Source organism: Parus major, chromosome 19, assembly GCF_001522545.3.
Source record: "Parus major isolate Abel chromosome 19, Parus_major1.1, whole genome shotgun sequence".
In the NCBI taxonomy this organism is placed as follows: domain Eukaryota; kingdom Metazoa; phylum Chordata; class Aves; order Passeriformes; family Paridae; genus Parus; species Parus major.
The window spans coordinates 3,692,299-3,713,166 of NC_031787.1; the positions used below are offsets into that span (position 1 = coordinate 3,692,299).

General features: G+C 48.2%; 3 protein-coding genes and 1 long non-coding RNA gene across 8 annotated transcripts; 1 reads left to right on the forward strand and 3 right to left on the reverse strand.

Annotated features, from left to right (window-relative positions):
- Nucleotides 1-1,868: 1,868 nt before the first annotated feature.
- ALKBH4 (alkB homolog 4, lysine demethylase) lies at nt 1,869-4,034 on the reverse strand. The gene is made up of 3 exons (XM_015646616.3): nt 3,918-4,034; nt 3,081-3,278; nt 1,869-2,646 (listed from the first exon to the last, which is right to left on the reverse strand). Exons 1-3 carry the CDS (start codon nt 4,011-4,013, stop codon nt 2,011-2,013), a joined length of 930 nt encoding a protein of 309 aa, XP_015502102.1. The 5' UTR covers nt 4,014-4,034; the 3' UTR covers nt 1,869-2,010.
- Nucleotides 4,035-4,075: 41 nt separating this feature from the next.
- Nucleotides 4,076-18,955, forward strand: LRWD1 (leucine rich repeats and WD repeat domain containing 1). 4 transcript variants are annotated; one of them, XM_015646614.1, is made up of 16 exons: nt 4,076-4,118; nt 5,882-6,028; nt 7,979-8,213; nt 9,431-9,550; nt 10,039-10,191; nt 10,886-11,026; nt 11,671-12,012; nt 12,636-12,762; nt 13,009-13,118; nt 13,583-13,790; nt 15,239-15,311; nt 15,411-15,551; nt 16,224-16,318; nt 16,890-17,051; nt 17,539-17,663; nt 18,533-18,955. In XM_015646614.1, exons 2-16 carry the CDS (start codon nt 5,949-5,951, stop codon nt 18,671-18,673), a joined length of 2,253 nt encoding a protein of 750 aa, XP_015502100.1. In that variant the 5' UTR covers nt 4,076-4,118; nt 5,882-5,948; the 3' UTR covers nt 18,674-18,955. The 4 variants fall into 4 exon arrangements, with proteins under 4 accessions (XP_015502100.1, XP_033374895.1, XP_015502098.1 ...); XM_015646612.3 differs by lacking the exon at nt 4,076-4,118 and adding an exon at nt 4,389-4,564; XM_015646615.3 differs by lacking the exon at nt 4,076-4,118 and adding an exon at nt 5,578-5,776.
- LOC117245308 lies at nt 12,604-18,737 on the reverse strand. Of its 2 annotated transcripts, none has more exons than XR_004499906.1 (2): nt 18,623-18,737; nt 12,604-13,846 (listed from the first exon to the last, which is right to left on the reverse strand). It is a non-coding gene; the product is annotated as an uncharacterized LOC117245308 (long non-coding RNA). The 2 variants fall into 2 exon arrangements; XR_004499907.1 differs by having other exon boundaries at nt 12,604-13,842; nt 18,623-18,729.
- LOC107212851 (RNA polymerase II subunit J) lies at nt 18,860-20,535 on the reverse strand. Its single transcript, XM_015646622.2, has 4 exons — nt 20,420-20,535; nt 20,178-20,267; nt 19,912-20,086; nt 18,860-19,376 (listed from the first exon to the last, which is right to left on the reverse strand). Exons 1-4 carry the CDS (start codon nt 20,470-20,472, stop codon nt 19,341-19,343), a joined length of 354 nt encoding a protein of 117 aa, XP_015502108.1. The 5' UTR covers nt 20,473-20,535; the 3' UTR covers nt 18,860-19,340.
- Nucleotides 20,536-20,868: the final 333 nt, after the last annotated feature.

Here is a 20,868-nt window from a genome sequence, read left to right on the forward strand (position 1 = left end):
CAGATGAATGGAGAGGCTGGGAACTGAAGGGTGAGGAGGATCCAGGTGCAGCGTTTGCTCTCTCTCTGTGACAGCCTGTGCTGGGGTTCCTCCCTGTGTGTCTGTGCCAGGCTGGCAGGCTCCTCCTCCTGCTTGGACAAAGCCCCTCTGCTCCAGGAGTAGCTACAGGTGCTGTCCTGGGATATTCCCCTCCAACACTGGGCTGTGGAAAAAGCGAGGAACTGCTGCTCTCAGCACTCCGTGCTTTAGGGAATGAGCTGGACAGTCACAGAATGGGCTGGGTTGGAAGGAACTTTAATGATCATCCAGTTCCTACCCCTGTAGGGTAGGGACACCTTCCACTGGACCAGGTTGCTCCAACCTGGCCTTGGACACTCCCAGGGATCCAGGGACAGCCACAGCTTCCCTGGGCCACCCCACTCTCAGAGGGAAGAATTTCTTCCAAATACCTAATCTAGATCCACCCTCTTCCAGTTGCAGCCATGAGGAATTTCCTGGGACAGAGCTTGCTGTGAGCAGGTGTGGCCTGCCTGGTGTGTGTGTGTTTGCAGTGAAGAGGTTCCATCAGAGGGGATGTCCTGTGACTCCTGGAACTGCTGCTGGAGCTCCTTGAGGACACTCACCAGCCCACATGGATGGAGGTTTGGAGTTTGGGAGTGCCCATGGGACCCCTGCTTGTAGGAATTAGCACTAAACTGAACCTGGCTCGTTGCAGCCCACAAAGGGCTCTGGTTGAATCTGTTGACTTAAAGTGATGAAAAACATCCCAATTGACCCATCTGATTCCTGGTAACTGTCCTGGGTGACGAGCTCCCTCCCCTGCAGAAAAGCAGAGGGTGCAGTGCCTGTGGCAGGAGTGCTTTACTGTGCAGCAAATCCTGTGCAGTGCCGAGGAAGCACTTCTGGGGCAGAACACAGCAGTGCAGGGATGCTGAAATCTGTCCCCTTTCCTTACCAAGCAAAGCCAGGCAGCACTGCCTGCTGGTGGCAAGGTGCTGTTTTCCTGCTGCAGGTGGGGCTGTGCTGAAGGGCTGTCATGGCACCACCGTGTTTATTAAAGGATCATGCTTCTTCCACAGCACAACTTCATTTTCAAGAGCACAGAAGTTTGTTCAGAGCAGACAGATGGCCTCAGATCAGCTTCTGCTGCAAATGACTACTTGAATCTTAGGTACGAGGCATGATTCAAACCTGACTGCTGGAGGTGCCAGGAAAATAAATGATAGCTGCCAGGGCTGCAGTCTGTTGCCCAGCTAATTCCCAAAATCAGACTCTTGCTACTGAGAGCTGACAGCAGGGTTCAGAGATGACAAATGATCAGAAAATAACACAGACTGTGCAGGCCTTTGGTCTGATCTCTGTCCAAGCCCGAAGAGTCAGCACTGGCCCTCTGCAAAAGCTGCTCTTTTGTCCCAGAAGATACAGGTCACACATGGAATTTATGATTAATCCTCATTGTTAGAGCATGAATCTTCAGCAAATGATAATTACTTTAATTAGTTCTCAGTGTTTTGTACTGTCTGTGGAGAGATACCTGCTTACCTTCCTCCCCTGAGACCTGGTCTCTACAGGACCTATCTGAGGTGGGTGAGGGGATAGTTATACCCCTAGGGCTTTGTGCAACATTCAAAGCAGTCTGACAGTATCAATTAGAGCCAGGAAAGCTTTCAATCTGTGGCAGGGCTTGGGCTGAAACAATGTGGCTGTTTGATACTCTGTTTAATGTCTCTGACTTTCTTGGGTTCATTTAACTGTTTAGGAACTGGTTGTTTGCTTTTTTTGTTAAAACGCAGGTAATGGATGCAACCTCTCATTTTTGACTTTGGCCTAAAAGCTCCCATTGCCCAGGAAGTTTTGAAGCTCACCCCTTTTACTTGTTTGTTAAATTTTCATTTTATTGAGCTTATCTCTGCACACATCTGGTTCCTTACGCCCCGCTCAGAAATAAACCGAGTTGTACAAATGCCATACCTCATTTTACACCTCTCCCAACAAAATGCAACCTCTTGGTCACACGGGTCTCCCTTGAAAGGAAAGAGCAATTTGTAGCAGTTCTTTGCCTAGTCCTTCATGCCTCCCCCCGGCGCTGAACTCGGCAGAGAGCTCCCTGAAGGTGATGCAGACACGGCGGTGCTCGATGTGCCTGCGGTGGATGCCGTGTTTCCACTTGTACCGAGCATCCCCGTGCAGCACCACCAGCGACCTCTGGGGCAAGAGGATGGCCACACTCACCTCCTTCCCTGGAACCAGCCTTGGGGACAAAAAGCTCTTGGTTCCATCTTCTCCTGAACTTCTGCACGCTGATGTCTGCGTGAAAGGTGCAGGAGGACTTAATTCCTCCGTACTGGAAATGGGAAATAATTGGATGGTGTCCTCTGAATCGCAGGACATGGAGAGCACAGTTTTTGAGAGCAGGTTCAGGCTGACCAGGCGCTCCCCCCAGAGCCACCAGTCATCAAAGTGGGGGTCGATGGCAGAGCCTCTCTCTGGTCTGTAGTCCAGGTTACACTGTTCCACAGGTAGGAAACCACTGAGCACAGCACACGCCTTCATCTGGGCCACAATCTTCCTGCTGAAACTTGGCAAGCCAGTAAAGCTGCCAGCTTTCAGCCTTTGTTTCTTGAAGTTCACTTTGGGTCCGTAGTCCTGTTGGAAAAGAAGAGGGAGGAAAAAGCTAGTGTAAAGGAAAAATCTAGGACAAGTCTTTTTGGAGAGGCTGTTCCTGCAGAGTTCTGTTCTCATCTCTTCCAGTGACCTGGTTGCCAGGTTGCAAAAGGACTCAGTGAATCTACATTAATCTCTCTGGAATTATAAAGTAAAACCAAATCTGAACATCCACCTTTCCCTTGGAGATAGTGTGAACTTTAATGCTTGAACACACACCATCAAATACTGTTTGTTGTAACTATCGTATTTTTGCAAGAAGTTGATTTCAATTACAGGCAATTCCTGCCATTGATTTCAGAAAAAGCTTTCAAAGGAAAACACTTAATGAAACATCTCAGTAGTTTGGGTTTTAACTGAAAACAGCTTTCCTTTTCCAGAAGGATCTAAGATCAGATGTGCTTCTAAAGTCCAACCTGTTTCTTTCGGCCAGACTGTGATGGTTTCCAGTCGTCTCGATCCATCAGTTCCACTATCTCACACTCTTCATCTTCACTAATGAACTCCTCCACCAGGAACACCCCTGGAAAGGGAAATGCCCAGCCAGCAAATTCCGAGTGCTCATTTCCTTTAGCTAGGCCTGTTGCTGGACAGTAAGTGAAATTATCTTCTCCCTGTGGAAATGACAACGGAAAAGAAAAAAAAGCAATAACACATTTCCATTATTTACCCCTGCAACTTTGGTACTGCAGCATCAAAACTTGTACAGTGTTCTTGCAGACAAGAAAAATGTTACAGTTGCTTTTGGGGAACGACTGTTCCCTGCTCTTTTTTTTTTTTCCAGCTGCAGCATCACTGTGTTGCTTGTTTGAATCTGCCTTTCTTTCCTAGTGATGTCTTTATCCTGGAAAAGACAGGAAAGAACCGACGATCCTCAGGGCCACAGCTATAAGGAGATTAGTGGTGGGTATTGCTGTAGAGATATGATTTGTCATAGCAATAAATGTTGAATGAGGGAAGCTGATGAAAATCGCGCAGGCCACAAGGGTAAGCCGTAACAAATGGATGTGAATGTAACACGTGAGGCTCAGGTGAGCTCCGACTCTGCTTCTGTTACTGAGGTGAACAATTCACAATACCCGTGGGAGGGGGGGGCTCTGCCTCGTCCCCGTCGTGTGACCCCGGGGTCCCGGCCCCGCTCCGGGCACGGGGGTCCCGCAGCCGCCCCGCCCCGAGGGGCCACGGCTGGCGCCCCCCGCCGCCCCCCGGCTCCTCCCGCCGCCCCGCCCCGCCGCCCGCCCCCTCCCCGGTACCTGCGGGGGCGGAGCGGCCGGCGCGGGCCCCTCGCAGAGCAGGCAGGAACGGATCCCCTTGCAGCCGCAGCCCGGCCCTCCGCCTGCCGTCTGCATCTCGCCGGCTGCGCCGAGGGCACAGCCCCCACTCTCCCGCTCCTCCTCCTCCTCCCGCCCTTCCTTCCTCCCCGGCTCCTCTTCCTCCTCCCCGGCCGCTTCCAGGTGAGGGCAGCGGGGCTGGGCGCAGGCCGCGGGGCCGGGCAGCGGGGGTGGAGGGGGGGGTGCGGACGGACTCGCGCTCCCAGCAGCCCCCGCGGCGCGCCCGGGCCCCGCACCGCTGTTCGGCGCCGCGAGGGACGCCGGGAGTTGTAGGCGCGGCGCACGCCCCGTGAGGGCGCCTCAGGCCGCGGCCGTCGCCGGACCCCGCGGTGCTCGGTGTCCGGAGGCGGCGGTGACGGGCGAGGCCTCGGGCCAGGGCCGCACCTGCCCCGCCCGGCCCGGTTCGGGCCTGCCCACGGGCGGAGCCACGGCCTGCGCCCGCAGCCGATGATACCCCGCGGCCCGGAGGCCGCCTCAGCGTGCGCAGACAGCCCGGCATCCGTGGCCGTTTCACCCCCGGGGCATGGCGCGCATCGCGTCCCGGGGCAGCTCCGAGCAAACACGTTCAGGTCAGGGGGATGCCTGGCTCTGGGGCTTCATCCCGGGAGCTGCGGTGGGGCAGGAGGGGTCAGCAGCTCCCGGGATAACCGAACGTTCCCTCTGCGGCATCACCCGCGATGCTGTGGGGATGGGACATGCCATGTCTGGCCTTCCCTGCAGCTCCTGCCGTGTCACAGCTGTGTCTGGGGTGTCAGTGTGCCAGGGACAGGGCGATGGGAGCATCCACAGTCACTGGTGTCACATTTTTATTAGAGGCACAGGGTCTGAGGGAGGTTTGGTTGGATCAGCCTGACCCTGTGGTTTGGCTCACAGCGAAGGCTCTGTCAGATCAAATCCCAAATAGCTGCTGTTTAAAGTGGTTTTCAGTTCAGCTCTTTGTGCTCCTGTACAGTATTTCAGTGTATACAATATTGCAGTGCCCCGTTGCTCATCAAACAATGTTGCAGGTGCTGTAGGTGTGTGGTGCTGCTGAAACCAAGCCCAAGGACAGCTCAGTGCCCCGTGTGCTCCTCATAATGTGCTGGAGTGGCATTTAGGCAGCGTTGATCTAACACAGAAAGACAGGAGCGAGCCTGGCCTTGGAGCTCTGTTCTCTTTTATTTCCCTCTCTTGGAATCTGTGTCAGGAAGAGTGGGAAGACCTCAACCAGTCATTTCATGGAGCTCTTTTGGCCCTGTCAGCATTGTTATTCCAAATATCAGCATATCCCTCTGTGTATGTGTGTGTACTGAAACATCAGTTAATTGCCAACAAGACAGAGAACACTGTTGATTTTTTTTTTTCCTTGATGAGGAAATTATGTCCTTGGTTGTTGTGTGTTTAAATTTCTGCTGATTAATTTAGTTGTTAAAAATTTTGGGGAATTTAGAAATCATCAGCTAAGAGTCTGTCTAGCTGGTCAGGCCAGTGAGCACAGTGTCACTTTCTTGGGAGAAAAACCTTCACAGCAGGTGTATTGACTCTTACTGCTGCTTTTTGTTTGAAAGACTGTTGGAATTCCTGGAGCAGAGCCCAGGAGAGGCACAAACAGTGCCTGTGATGCTGTCCTGGTCCTGAATGCCATCGCTCAGGGACAGCTTTCACCTGCAGCAAGTCTGTCAATCCAACAGCCATGGGATGTATCCCTGTTGTTTTGGAGATGGATTGGATCAGCGTGCTGGGAGCCTGTGCCCAATCTAATAATAGTCTCTGCCATGTTCATTTCAACCAAGTAAAAAAATGTGACTTCCAACACAGCAGCAAAATCAGTAGATAACCTCATAAAATTTTTTCTCTCCCTTGGAGCTGTTGAAAGCATTTCCTCTTGTTCCCTTTTGTTTTATCAGGAAGGTAACCAGAAGACATCCTACGCCTGACTGATCAGTGATTCCAGCAGAGAGGTGGAGATTAAAAATGTCAAAGATTACTACAGAACTTCTTTTGGAAAGAGCAGTTCCAAGATCTACGAGGCTCCGAAAGATTGAGACGCTGAAGTAAGTGCAAACAGCCCCATGGAAAATTCCAGATGAATTCAACCTGCCAGTCTTTTTGTCTGTGTGTCTTTCTTCCCCTAAACATTTTTTACTTTGAAAAGCACGTTTCAAAGCACAGAACTGAGAGGGCATTCCCAGTGCAGGATCAGAGAGTAGTGGTGGCACTGTATTCACTAGAGAGGTTATTGACAGATGTCACCTTTTTTTTTTCCATTTCTATTGTATATTTGCTGTCATTCTCTCTGTGAAACTGCTCAAGGCTGGATCCTGATTTCTTAACCCCAAGGTATCATCCCTACCCCTAAAGCCCTTGGATACTGGCTAGCAATTGCTTAATATGAATAAGAGAATCTTCCAGCATGGATTTCAGAGGGTTTTTTAAGTATTTTTGGCATTATTTCCCTTCCATTTTCCTCTCCCTCCATCATATTTCATCTCTTCTAAACCCAGTTGTCCTACTACCTCAAACATTGCAGAGGGAGAGAATAAACTCTGAATCACTTGAAGACCACTAAAACCAGTTTTGTCACTCTGGTCCTTAAAAGATGTCATTGCAAATATGTGTCTTTCCAAATGTTTAACACAGTGGAATTTCACTGTTCCAGAGCTGGCCAATCCAAGTGGCTCAGCTGGCCATTTTCTGGCTGGCACCTTTGTTGTTATTGTTGCTGATGTCAGGGGGTTTGGGTTTCACATGTACTTTTTAAAGTTATTTCTTTCAGTTTGCTTTGTGCTAAAGTAATTATTTTTAGGGAGAAACTCACATGTTTCTCTGAGGAGTATCACTGTTAACAGAGTGGTGGGGAAATGTTTGAAGGTGTGGATTTTTGGAGCGTGGCATTCTCCATGCGGCTTCGTACTGGTTGTATTTCAGAAAGTCTGTTTGGAAAACACCACTGAGTTTTTCTCCAAAAGGACACCACAGTCACAGCTCTGCAGCCAGCTGGATTATCCTCAACCTTTCTTATCAGCTCTGACTGGCTGGTTACACTTCTGAGATGGCAAGTGAAGGAGAAAGGATCTTGCTTTCTGGATTTACTTGTCTCATTTAGTCACACTTCATTAATATCTAGAAGCCTTTATTTTAAACTAGTCATTAGAGACAGATTCTGTTTGTTAAAGGAACTCAAGCTTATGCCCTCAAGAGATGTTGGCTGCCAGGGCTGGAAGCTCCCCTTGGAGCTCACCTAAATGATCTAACCAAATATAAATGACCCTGCTTATAATATGTGGTTTTCACTTTCTTACAGAGAAGGGATATTTCTTTTCCCCTCATTAATATTGTACCACTTCCTCTTTCAGAAGAGAGTTCTTCTGTTTTGGTGGCAGTCTTGGGATTTTGTTAGGTGAATTTCTGCCTTTACCACTGGAAGATTTTGCAGCAAAAATCACTGTAAAATAAGTGGAAAAATCACTTTTTTTGTCGAGTTAGTTCTTTGAAAACAACCAAATTATTTGGGGACAGACTCTGCACTTGGCCTGAAGTATGAAATAATTAATGTAGTGTTTTCTATGGACAGGGTAGACCAAGGGTATGGTGTCTTGAATTGACACAGCTTTCCTTATTGAATCAACATTGCACAGTAATAAAATACCAAACCTTTTAGAGGTGCAGTAATTTTTTCTATAAAATAAGAACTTTTCTGGTGATTTAGTGCTCCCAGCCAGCTCAGTTACCCCTAGGAGATTATCTGAATTGCAAGTTAATTGTACTTTGGCAGACCTGAGTCTCTGATGGTGGCTGTTAGCTCAGACACATCAGCTATCCCACAGTGTGCTCACAACCCAGAATGCTGCCACCAGAAAAAGCAGGTTGGGTCAATTGTACCCAGGGAATTGTACTGGACTGAGGTGCCAACAGGTGGGACTGTCTGTGCTACAAAATTAGCATTTGTTCTTCCAGTGAGCTGCAGGTAGTTCATGGGTTTTGTGGATTTTTTTTGTTTTCAGCCTGTCCAAGCTGCAATTGAAGACCGGAGATTTAGACCCACGCTTGTTTTCCCGCCTGAGGCACCTGCAGAAACTTGATCTCTCTGATAATTTACTGGACAAATTTCCCAACAGCCTAACTCTCCCTGATCTGCGAGTCCTGAACTGCAACAATAACAAGCTGGAAGATGTAACTGCCCTGAAACAGTTCCCTCTGCTTGAGGAGCTCACCTATGAGAACAATGTGTACTTGACAGTGAGTTACCCCCCTCCTAACATTAAACAGAGAGGCAAACAAACAGCAGTTGTGCAAAGCTCTTATATATTGTTCTTGGGCAGCAGGTGCTAGGGCATTTGAGAAAGCAGCCAGCCTTTGTGTGGCATTTAACCCCTTTGTGCCACTATTTCTCAATCTGCAGAAATGACTTCCCCAAAACCACTCGGGTATTAAAATCTGTGTCTTGAAATCCTGATTCTCTCTGCCAAAGTCCTGTCTTGGGTGACTTCTCAGGCACAGTACCTTATGCTCATGCTAGTGTAAAATACAGTAATGACTGTGTAGAGTTGTTCTTACAGAAACACACAATCACAGAAAGGTTTGGGTTGGAAGGGACTTTAATGCTCATCTTGTTCCACCCGCTGCCATGGACAGGACACCTTCCATTAGACCATGTTGCTTTCAGCTCCATCCAGTCTGGTCTAAAACAGTCCCAGGGATGGGACAGCCACAGCTTCTCTAGGCAACCTGTGCCAGTGCATCACCACTCTCACAGTAAAGAGTTTCTTCCTAATATCAAATGCTAGTTTTATTTCCTAATATCTCTGTTAGTTTTAGTGCCCGCTGCTCTAGAAAAGCAGACTGGGTCCTCAGATGAGGGTTTAAACTTGGTGGTTACTCTGGTTCAGATTTTGACTGCTCCCAGGAGGATCTGCTGACTGTACAAGTCAAACATCCCAAACTGATTTTACTTGTGCTGTGAGCTGGCATCAGCCACTCTCCATCCCCACATGCTTATTTACTGTTGTACACTGACAGTATGTGTGTGTGTGTATGGCAAGCTATCTGACTTAAAATGCATCTGACTCCAGGAATTCCTGCTGGAATTCCATCACTGGAGGCAGGACAGGCCTTCCCCTGTGTTAGAGTTCAGGGATATGAGCAGAGCTCCCAGCCTTGCACTCAGGCCCTGCAGATGAGCAGTTACACAGCCCTCACCCAGTGCTGGATGTTAGCACTGCCTGAGGGTTGGGCAGCTCTGTTTGCAGTTTAATATCCCAGCTCATAGAGAACATTAATTCACACCTAAAATGTGAAATTCAAGTTGAAAATCCTGAGGAGATTTTAAGAAATTGCTTTTCCTTACTAAAAATATCATTCTCATAAAGGCTGTATTTTAATCAAGGACTAAAGATAAAGTACAATGTAAAGTACACATGTACAAATTTTATAACTCAAATGTTTTCTCTTTCTAGCTCAATGATGATTATAAAGTAATGTTTCTTTTGCAAAATCTTCGTCTACTCAATGGCAAGGACATAACCAAACTGGCCAACCATGTGAGGCATGTCAACAGCCGTAAGCTCACCAGCAAGGTAAGATGTGGAAATATTTCCTTAACCTCTAAACACCTCAGAAATAACTAAATCCTGTGCTCAGGGTAGTGACAGAGCTGCAAACAAGCTTCAAGTGGTTTGTAGTACCTGTGGTATGATCTGAGCCCAGCCTGCAAAATGGGCCAAATGCTGGTGGTGGATGTTTGGTCCAAATGCTGGTGGTGGATGTGTTACTGCTCATCCCATCAGAGCAGTAAACTGTGCTGGCAGGTGAGCATCCTGTAGATCAGCAGCCTTTTGGAGTCCAGGTATCTCTCTAAAGGGGTCCATGCTGACAGTGTCTGCTTAGCCACACTCCAGCTTGGTACAGAGGAACTGACTCTCATTAGCTGAAGTGGTCATTTAAATGTGAATAAATAAGGTGATGTCATCGTGTAGGGTGCAGCACTCAGGGTGGGCCATTTCTTAAATGCTTTCACAAGTTCTCTTGTGCTTTTCTGTTGAATAAACTCAGTCTTTCTGCCTAGGTTACTGCTCACTGGGAAAAATTCTTCCGTGACCAACTCCCTGAGAAATACACAGCTGAGCAGGTGAAGTCCATCAAGAAAAAGTTCCTGAAGTCAGTACAGACCAATGTGGTGTATGGACCCAGCACACTTAGCGAGTTCACCCGCTGGCGGGTAGGTGACATCCCACTCACCCTCCTGTTCTCCAGGCAAGGACCCTGCTCCTGGTTCTGCATGGACTGGATTAAAACACTCCATGGATTTGGGTGCTCTAGCTGACTAGTGGTATCACTTTTTGTCTTTCTTCACTGCTTTGTTAAGCAGTTATAGACCACCAGGACTAAATGTGCACCAAGTTGAAATGTCATTCAACATTGGTTTTTAATTCATTAGCAATAATGATACTTGTACTAATTAATCAGACTGCAGTATCCTTAATACTTAATTATTTGCAAATTAATTTAATGGTAACCTTTACTCTTGATGAAAGAGAAAAGATAATGACAGAAGTGTAGTTGCTCCCAGCAGGGAAAGACACCATTTAGTTTGTAACATTTGTTTTATTTTTATGTTCATATACACAATTGAGGCTTCCATCTCTCTCCTTTGTCTTATTTTGTTGCTGTGCTATTGTTTCCACAGCTGTGTACTCTGAATGCCCATGACAAAGTGAAGTTCTTGGGTCATGTAATGTCAGCTGGGGACTCCACCACCACTTGTGAAATTCACACAGAATAATGGGAGCAGATATTAAAAACTCAGCAAAGCAGTTCTTTGTGCCATGACACATCAGAGCTTGACATGCTGTGGCTATTTTTCCTTTTTTTTTTTTTTTTTTTCTTTTTTAACATATCCATTTGTTTCTCAGGTGAAAATGATTGCAGAAGAGTTTCTGTCATACTCACTAGGTCTGGAGTTAAACTCTGATACTGAACCAGAGGAAAAGACAGATGAGAATGAGGAAGAAAGCACAGAAAGCCCCACAGAAGCTGCAGAAAACGTGGCTCAGGTAGGTGATTTTTCCAGTTACATTAGCAATATTCTCTCTGTTTCCTGGGAATTCAGCAGCTTTTGTCAGTTCATATTTATGACCCTTTGGTAACCACAGGGGCAGTCTCAGGATCCAACTTGAATCCAACAGCTCAGGCTTCTTCTTTACAGCCAGATTGAAGCTTTCCCAGAAATATGAAGGTCAGGTTGCTCCCTCAGAGAGTTTCCATTCTCGTAGAGGACCAAAAACATTTCATGAGTGCAGTCCTACACACTCCACCTCCTCTAGGAAGGGATATTTTAATTAGAGACCTGGGCTGATGCCTAGCCAGACTCTGCTGGTGTTTGCCTGCTTGGAAATGGCTGCAGATTGAACCCCTGTGGTCCATAGGCCAGATTTGTTTTTCCACACCATATGTAAATTGCAAATAACTGAGACAGGGGAAGAGAGCTGAAAAGGAGGCTGGCTGTGTGGTTTTCATTACCTTCTGCCTCTAGGAACCCTGCAGCTCTGGACTCTCTGATTCCTGGAACCCACTCTGTAAGTGTGGGAGGGTACTTGCATTTGAATAATTAATATCTTTGACTTATAAATTATCTGCACATCTTGGGGGAGCTAAAAACCTTCTGCAGAACCTGACAACATAACAACATGCCTTATAGGTCACAGTAACACCCAGCAAGAGGAAAAGAAATCATTCAAAATCAAGCCCTGGAAACAAGAGGTCCAAGACCAAGGCAAACACTGAGGAGGAAGCTGCAGTTAATCCCAAAAAATCCAGTCGTGTGGAGGATGACCCAGCTCCTGATAAACCAAGAACATCAAACCAACCAGCCAAGGAGACAGCCCCTGAGCAGGGAGCTGAAGGGACACAGAAGAATGGGGAGCAGTTTCCCAAGGGGCAAAGCAACAGAAGATCCAGCCAGATAACAGGGGAACAGAAAAGCCAGGAGCAGGACAACGGCGTGATTACCTTGACCCCCGTGAAGAATTCCAAGCGCAAGGTACATCTATCAGTCCCCTTGGGCCTGGTTTTGGGCCTCTTGGTTTATAGTGGGAGGAGCTGCCTTCAGGTTTCTACAGAGCTCTGCACAGCCTGGAGCTCATAGTTCACCAAATATATTGTGAGTTTTGGTTTGGGTTTTTTTGTCATTGTTTTAAATCTCTCAGAGGCATCAAGGGAGAGAAAGGATTCCCCAGGAGACCCCAGTGGATCCCCTCTGGGGGATGGATGGACCAGCGCTCTGAGGTGGTGCACTGAAAGTCTGTGCTTAGAAATGGGACTGGCATGCCTTGCTCTCAGCTCAAACCAGTGGCTGCATGGGGAAAGGTGTTTCCCCCTCAGCTCAGGCCAGTGGGAATCTAAAGGGTTTTTCATGTTTCTCTGCTATAGGAAATGGGGTTCTCTGCTGGGGTCTGCTGGGCACATCTTTGCTAAACAGTTCCCTGCTGCCTTAGGAGTCTTGAGCATTGTGGCACCTCAGTCTCTCCTGTTCTCCATATCACAGAAGGGCTGAAAAATACTTGAGTTTAACTCAGATTGCTGTGTTCAGTAGAGGGTTCTGTCAAGGCAATCACAGAGCGTGTCAGGGGAATGAATTTTCTAAATGTGGATGGTTTATTGTAGGAGGATGTCAGTGCAGAGCCATTGCATTTTCTTCAGTGTCACAGTAAAGGCAACAGCCGCGAGGATTTTAAAACGCAGCTCTGGTCCGGTGTCTTCGAGCCAGTGCTAGACTCTGGAGCCAGGAAAGGTGAGCTCTTAAAGAGGTTTGCAGGATTCCCAGAACCACCTGGCTCTGGAATCCCAGCGGACTCCATGCCTTAGACCCCTGCTCTTTCAAGCCATAGTCTCCGTTGTCAGGAAGAGACTTGCTTACATATTTCTCCTTTGACTTTGAAGACAGGAGACTGGGAGAGCACCAGGCAGTGATAAGCTGCAGTCTTCGTGTGTTATCCCTGAACCTGGGAACTTCTCACCCATTCTTTTCCTCTTTCAGATCCCATTGTGAGCTCCTCCAGAACCGTGGCAACCTGTGGAGGGGAATCTGTCTGTCTGATTGATTGTGAGACAGGGACGGTGCTGAAAAAGTATAAAGTGGCTACAGAGGTGGGTTGCAAGTGGGAAGGGTAAGCATTGAATGGGAATACCACAACCTGTAATAATTACACACATGCATAATATATATTACAAAGAGGTCTGAAAGTGTTAGTGTGGACAGATGTTAGGATGAAGATAGATAGATAGAAAACATTACTTGCTTATCCTTTTAGCCTGCTTTGGGTTTATTTTTTGATTAGTTTTGGAGATTAGCTTGCCAGTATTCATACAGATGTGTCTGGCTGCTGAGCCTGCTTGACAGCAAAGAGGAATAAATATCCTCTTTGTCTATTTTATGTTCTTCTGAGAGCTGTTTTGTGTTTTGATGCTCCATCTTAAATAGTCATGTCATTTCACCTGAGTAGGTCTGAGTAGTAAGTGTCACTTGTGACAGTTGTCTTTTCTCTGAGCTAACAGCCACCACCCTGCTGGCTGTTCTCTGTCACCCCAGTCTCGTTTTCCTCCTGTCCCAGGAGTTCTTCAGCGTTGCATGGACAACCCTCACGATGGTAATCAGCGACAGCCGCAAGAAAGCTCACAACATCCTGGCAGCTGCGGGGAGGAGAGGGATTGTCAAACTGATCCACGTGGCAGCCGACTTCTGCTACGGAGAGATAAAGGCTCACAAAAAGCCCATTGCTACTGTCTGCTTCAGCCCAACCCAAGAGACTCACCTCTTCAGTAAGTCAGCTTCAGAATCCCTGGTTTTCGTTCTGATGTGGAAAAGTCAGGACTTTCTTAACAAGGGCAGTTGTCAGCAGGGCATGCAGGGACACATGAACAAAAGGCACAGACAGGTGTTAGGGAGAGAACATTGTCACTGTCCTGTGGCAGCAATCTCCAGCAGGAGCAGCTTGTTTCAGCCAGAGCCTGGCTCTTCAGCTGAGGTGCAGCAGCTCCTGTTTCTCCCTTGGTGGCTCTCAGGGTGGCTGTCACACACACATCAGCCACAAACGAGCCCAGAAGTGGATCTGTTCCACGGGGATGAGTAAGAAGAATAGCAGAGAAGGCAGCTGGGAGCCAGGCAGTGGCAGGGCTCCCCTCCAGCACAGCAGCCTATTATGGGCTGTTTGGTTTCATTTTATCCAACAATGTACTTAATTGATTTTGATTTTTTTTATGTGAGTTCTATGCCTCATCTGAGATTTCTATTCAGGTCCTGATGTCAAGCAGAGCTTTGCCACACAGTAGGGCCCACAGAGGCTGTGGCTCATGGACTGCTAATGAACCATCATGTTACAAATTGCAGCTGCATTGTCAGGCTGTACAGCGAGCTGGTACAGGGCCATTCAGGCCACACCTGCACTCCACAGCACATTGTTTCTCTTGCTTACAATTGCCCACATCCTGGAGTGGTTAGAGTGTTACGTGAACCATTACAAGAGGAATTTTTTTTTTAAGAATGGAGGTTACTTCTCAAGAACAAGCTCAGGAGTGCCAAAAGGAGAAGCAGAGAAAAGGATAAGGAGGGTGGTGGAAGGGATAAGGAGGTTGGTAGCACAGCTATATAATGGTGTGGACAGCAAGACTCATTATATTTCATAGAAAAATTTAGAGTAATTAAGGGACATTATTTGCATCCTTTTTGAGGAGGGGACACCAACAAACTCTGAATTTGAGGGCTGCCATCTGATGAGGGTCCAGGTTACTCAGAGTAATCTGTTAGAACTGTTCCTGTGTCCAGTGATGTTTCTCACCCTTTGTCAGTGCCTAACTTTCCCAGTGGGAGCTGTTATGGGTGTGAACACAGTAAGCCATGGATATGTGGAATAAAGTCTGCCTGACAGTAGAGGTTGGAGCTCTTACTTTAGATTCCACCAGGAGCCCTGACCAGAAACGAGCTCAGAGGGCCACTAACTAAAAACTTTGTGAAGCCACAACTCGGTAATGGACGCCAGGATACAAACTTTGTTTTATCTGCCCCTCTTAGAGCACAGGATAAGAACACAAACACACACTGACTGTGCATGTGTGACAGTGTCTGGGAAGTGCTGGGCCAGGAGCCTCTGGGGCTGCTGCTGTGCTTTAATGAGCCTTAGAGGGTGACTGTGACTCAGGCAGAGTTGCCAGCTAGCACGAGAAGAGCCAGATGAGCAGCAGTGTCACTGCTTCTCTTCTGTGTCCCACAGCTGCATCCTATGACAAGCGAATTGCACTCTGGGATATTGGGATTCCAGACTGTGACTACAATTTCAAAGCAAGGTAAGGGTTCAAAAACCAGATGTGGCCAGTCCAAAAGCCTGTAACTGTCATGACACAGCAGCACTTCTTGTTCTCTGCTTTCTTTTTGATTTTTTTTAGCCAGCTGCTGGTGCTGGAAACAGCTTCTATCCCCCTACGGATTGCCCTGGTCCCCACCTGCCCAGAGCAGTACCTGCTGGCAGGCTGTGAAGATGGCTGCTTTGCCTGGAACATAAAACTGGATAAAGGACAAAAAAGCAGGTGAGAACCACAAGCTGGGGGTCTGCATTTGCTTTCCATAACAAGAAGGGATAGTCCTAGCAAAAGCTTGATTTCTGAGGAGGTCAGAGCAAAAGCAGCACATCCCACCAAACTTAAAACAGCCTATCTTCCCAAAGTGACCAGAAAAAATAGGAGTATGATGTTCAAGGACTGTTCAGAGCTTTTTTAAAGCTGCAGTCTGCAGGTGTTGCAGGCTGCTTTGCAGGAAGGCTGGCAGGAGTGTAATCCAATACCCCTAAACTTAAGGGTGTGTCATCTCCAAGTAGTGTAACGGAGTGTAAATTTTTGGATTGATTTCCAGTCTCACAGTGAGGCCTCCCCTGCTCCTGGTACGTGAGGTAACCCAGGAAACTGGCACCCTGTGAGAGCTCAGGACAAAATTACAAGGGAGAAGCAAGTAAAGTCATGCCCTGCTGACAAATGTCCTGATGCCTGCTTTTGCAGGATGGAGTGAAACAATTTGTTGAGCAAACAGGCATCTGCTGGATTAATAAACCCAGGTAACCAAAAGTGTAAATTCAAGTGAGAATTCATCTGGGCTAGGCAGGACACTCACTAACACACAAATTTCCTTCTGGGCTCTGCAGCAGGGTGCCCTTTCACTGCTGGCTGTTCAGGACTTGGCTCATTTCACCCTTTCCCCTGCTCTAGGCCTTTTGAAGCCATATTCCAGTTTCCTGATGAGGAAAGCATGACAACATCTCACAGGGTTGATGGGTTGGCTTTTCTCAATGATGATGTTGTTGGTGAGTATAAACACAATCCCAAAAACAGTGGGACACTTCAGCATGTGCAGGGTGATGCCAGCATGACAAGCAGAGGGGCTGAAAAGGGTGTGACAGCCTCTTTAGCTTTGTAGGGGCTGCACAGGATGGAGTTGTCTCCCAGAGTTGCTTGTCTTTCCCAAAAATGTCACCTAGAGCGCAAACCCATGCTTGGACAGGACCAGAAATCAGATGGACACAACCCTGAGAGCACACTTGGCTAAACAGTGCCAGTGTGGAAAGGAGGAGAGTCCCTTTCTGCTCCAGGGCTGGTGGCAACAGTGTTTTTTTTCAGGAGAACTGGGGGTTTCACATCACAGGCTGGCTCTTTCTAAATAGCCTATGCTTGTTCTGCAGCTCAGGAACATAAGCATAGCACTGAAAATCTCTCTGCAGCCTCCAGTTATCCTGAAATAAAGGTAAAGCAGGTGGAAACAGTTACTGCTGGATAGATCCCATGGCTTGAAATTCATATTCTGGGTGGACCACCTTTGTCTTAATGCATTTGGCTTCCCAGCAGCTGCCACAGCCTCTCCTTTCCTTTCTTCCCTAGTTTCCAAGAGCTCCAAACCAGGATGCATATATTTGTGGAGCTGGAGCAGGTCTTTTGATGCCAAGGGAAAAGGATGCCAACGGACAATGTCTGCAGTTATTCTGGCTGAGCTGGAGTGGTCCACAACAGACATGTCCTACCTGACACTCAGCACCTGCCCAGGTGGGAGCACTCATTTCCTGAGTAATGCTTTTCCCAGTTGTTCCTGGCTCTCCTTTGATCCATGGGAGCAGCCTGGAGCTGGAGGCAGAGGCCTGGATTTCAGAGCCCATCAGAGAGCTCTGCTCTCCCCTCTGCAGCTCTGCAGTGCAGCTCCAGCACTGCACGGCCTCAGCCCAGCACCAGCTGGCTGGAAATAACACCACAAACAAACCTGATCCAGTCAGCACTTCCCAAAACCAGTCTAAAAAATATCAGGAGTAATCCCAAAGCATTTAGCACTAGCTTCTCTACACTAAAGACAGCTGCTTTATCTTCAAATTAATTCTTACAGAGCAAGGTAGATTCATATTTTTGTGCCAGTAAGGGAATTTTGCTGAAATTTGGCACCCTTCATTGAGATCCTGCAGCTCTCCTGGAGCTCTGCTTTACAGCAGAACAAACTCCCAGCTCCACACTCGTTTTCCAGCTTTTTGTTCTGCTCTCACAGCAAAAGAGTACGTGTTCTGTGGGGATGAGAATGGCAGTGTGTGGATGTACGACCTCTCCAACTACACCACGGCCTGGGGCTCTGCGAAGGGGAAGCGCTCGGAGCGGAGCATCTCTCCCACACAGGTAGGTCTGAGGTGCTCCCTGGGCCTCCTTTCCACCCCAGGGCAGCTGATCCCAGTCTCCTGAGCAGGCTTATCCCAGAACATGCCTTGTTTTTCCACACCTGACCCTCACAAATAAAAACAATCTCCAGAGCGTGGAGAGCGTGTCAAGGCTGGGACAGGAATGAGGAGCTGCAAAGCAAACCTGTCACCCCCTGCAGCTCTTCCTAGAAGAGCCCTAAAAAAATGGTGGTGGTTAAACTGAGGGGCACAAAAGCACAGGTGTGCAGGCACCACATCTCCCAGGGAGGGAAGCCAGAGTGAACATTCCCTGGCAGGAAAGGGCTCACTGCTTCCCTGTGCTCACTCACCCTTTTTCTGCCCAGTGTTTCCCTCTGGAGATGATTCTCTTTTGGGCAGTCACTGCTCCCTTGCCTGTCCCTCTGAAAGGACAACCACAAACACTCCAAAGGCTCTCACCCACTGGTCTGGAGCTACATTAGACATGAAGTGACCCCGTGTTCCATTATTTCTTCACTGAAAGGATTATTCAGGTAGTGGAAGACACTGCCATCCCTGGAGGTGCCACCCAGAGCTCTGCTGCACAAGGTGCTGCTCAGTCACAGCTTGGACTCGATGCTCTGGGAGGTCTTTTCCAACCTCAACCATTCTGTGATTCCTCAGGTTTTATTTGGAAGTGCATTGCCAAGCTCCCAGTCAGTTCCTCTGGGACTGAGGTGCAGCTGTTGTCACTTGTCCCTCCCTGCTCAAGGCCCTTTGAGCTAAACCCTGGCCCTTCAGTGTATCCCACAGCTCCACCAGCCCCTCAGAAAAAGGAAGATCCTCTGCCTCCCCCTCAGGCACTCCACCACCCCCTCTGCTCTCCCACAGATCCTCAAGTGGCCGGAGCTCCGGGTGAATGGGGAGCAGCCTCCTGAAATCCTGGTGAACAACGTGGTAGCAGACCCTGCCTTCACCTACCTTGTTGTGCTGACCAGTGTGAACATAACAGCAATCTGGAAGAAGTCATAGTTCCCTGTGCCACAGTTCCACCCCCGTGCTTTGACCTAGTGCAGTATTAGTGACTGTTACCCATGTGCCCATCAGCGTTTTCTAGACCAGCTTTATGTGCAAGATGGAGAGAAAAAACAAAAAAAAAACAAAAAAAAAAAAAAAAAAAAAACAAAACCAAGGTTAAGAGTTTGTTAAACTCATCAGTTCATTGTAAACATCCGGTTTCTTTTACTGTAAGTTTTCACAATTTGTGCATTTGTTTTATAGAGATGACAGTTAATAAAACAAAATACCAGTTCAGCTGGCAGTGCCTGGAGTTTTTGGCAGGAAAAGCAGAGTTCATCTAGAGCTGTCACTGAGCAGCTTCTCATGCTGGAATTGTACCCACAACAACCTCCCCAACAGCCCAGGACAAATATTTGCCTTAAGGCTCCAATTAGAAAACTAAAAATCACTTTAATGACTTATCCACCAACTCCAACATGACATTTATTCTCTTGGCAAAGTGCCTGTCAACTATGAAATGAAACAAACCCCAAACTCAAAATATTGCTGCTGTCAAAAATTAAACAGAAGTGGGACAAGGGGGAAAATATTTGCCATGAATGGAGGTTTAAATATTTCATCCAATCACAGACACATTATTCTGCCTCAGAAGTAACAGTCTTGCTCCAAAGGGAGTATTTTATTCAATTCCTTCTTGTTTGTCCTTAATAGCAACCTGAAAAGCAAAAATACACATGCTGAGACAAGAGTTGTTACTGAGCTGGATGTTTAATCATTCCTGACTCTTCTGGGAATCACAACAACCCCCAGTGGAAATCTCTACAGCAACTAGAATAAATGACAGTGAAATTAAAATCCAAACTTATTTACAAATGGGTGCCCTGGTGCCTTTTCCCAGCACATTAGAGGTACTACCTCAGTCACAGTCTCCCTGATTTTGTCTGAGCAATATTTTAGGCAGATAAAATCCCAGAATTCAGGGGCTAAATCAATGAAGCAACGAGAAGTGAAAATACAGACCCAGAGTTCTGTCTAGAGAAGAAAAAAAAATAAATAAAAGAAAATACAAATGCACTTAAGAGCAGTCAGGCTCTGCCATGCTTTGACAGCAGCTGAACAGCACAAGGAGGGTGACCTGAATTAATTCACAACCCTAAAACCCAGCAGCTTTCAGACACACGACCCCTTAGATTAATTACAACAAGCCCAAAATAGTTTTAAGGAAAAAAAAAAAAAAAAAATAACCTTACCCTGAACCTCTCTTCCAGAAGGGAGAGTTCACTGATCAGGTCCGTGATGGCATTGGTGAAAGCCTCCTGGGGGCTGTAATCCGGCGTGGTTTGGACACGGATGATAATTTTATGTTCCAGAGGGTGTGGGACCTTATACCCTGCAAACAGCACCTGCGGGTCTTTGAGCAACTGCCTGCAACCGGAATAATAAAAACCAAACCGCTGAAAGGAAGGGCGGAAAAGCCCCAAACCTCCCCCGAAATTTCCTCCCCGCTGGAACTTACGACTTGATGATGTTCCCCAGCGTGTGGTCCTCCTTGTTGATGGTGAACAAGCAGGCGTTGGGCACCTTGGTGTCCTTGTTGATGGTGATCCTGAGGGATCATCACGGGATACAGGGACGTCATCGACCCGTGCGGGCCAGGGAACAGCGGGGGAATGGAGGAAAGGCCCGGGATCCCTCCCCTCACCCCACCCCCCTCGGTCTAATTAGGGTTAATTAGTCGCCCCGCGCGCATCCCCTCACTTTTTCTCGCCCTCGAAGAGCAGGAAGGACTCGAAGGCCGGAGGCGCGTTCATCCCGCCGTTGCTATGGCGGCCGCTGCTTCACTTCCGCTACGTCACTTCCGCCCGCTCGGTGCTTCCAGCGGCCTCACAGCGCCCCCAGGCGGGCGGGAGGACTCGCTGTGGGCAATGGCAGCGGGGACAGCGGGGCTGGGGACACCGGGACCGGGGACAGCGGGACCGGGGACACCGGGGCTGGGGACAGCGGGGCCGGGGACAGCAGCGGAGACACGAGGGGCTCCCACGCCACAGCCACCGCTGCGGCCATCGGCGGTGGCACGAGGAGAACACACACCAGCGACACCATCAGCCGTGTCCCCACTGGAGACACCATCGCGGTGACCCGCTGGCACCAGCAGGGACATTGGTGACGGCACCAGTGCCACCAGCAGCACCAGCAGGGCCATGAGC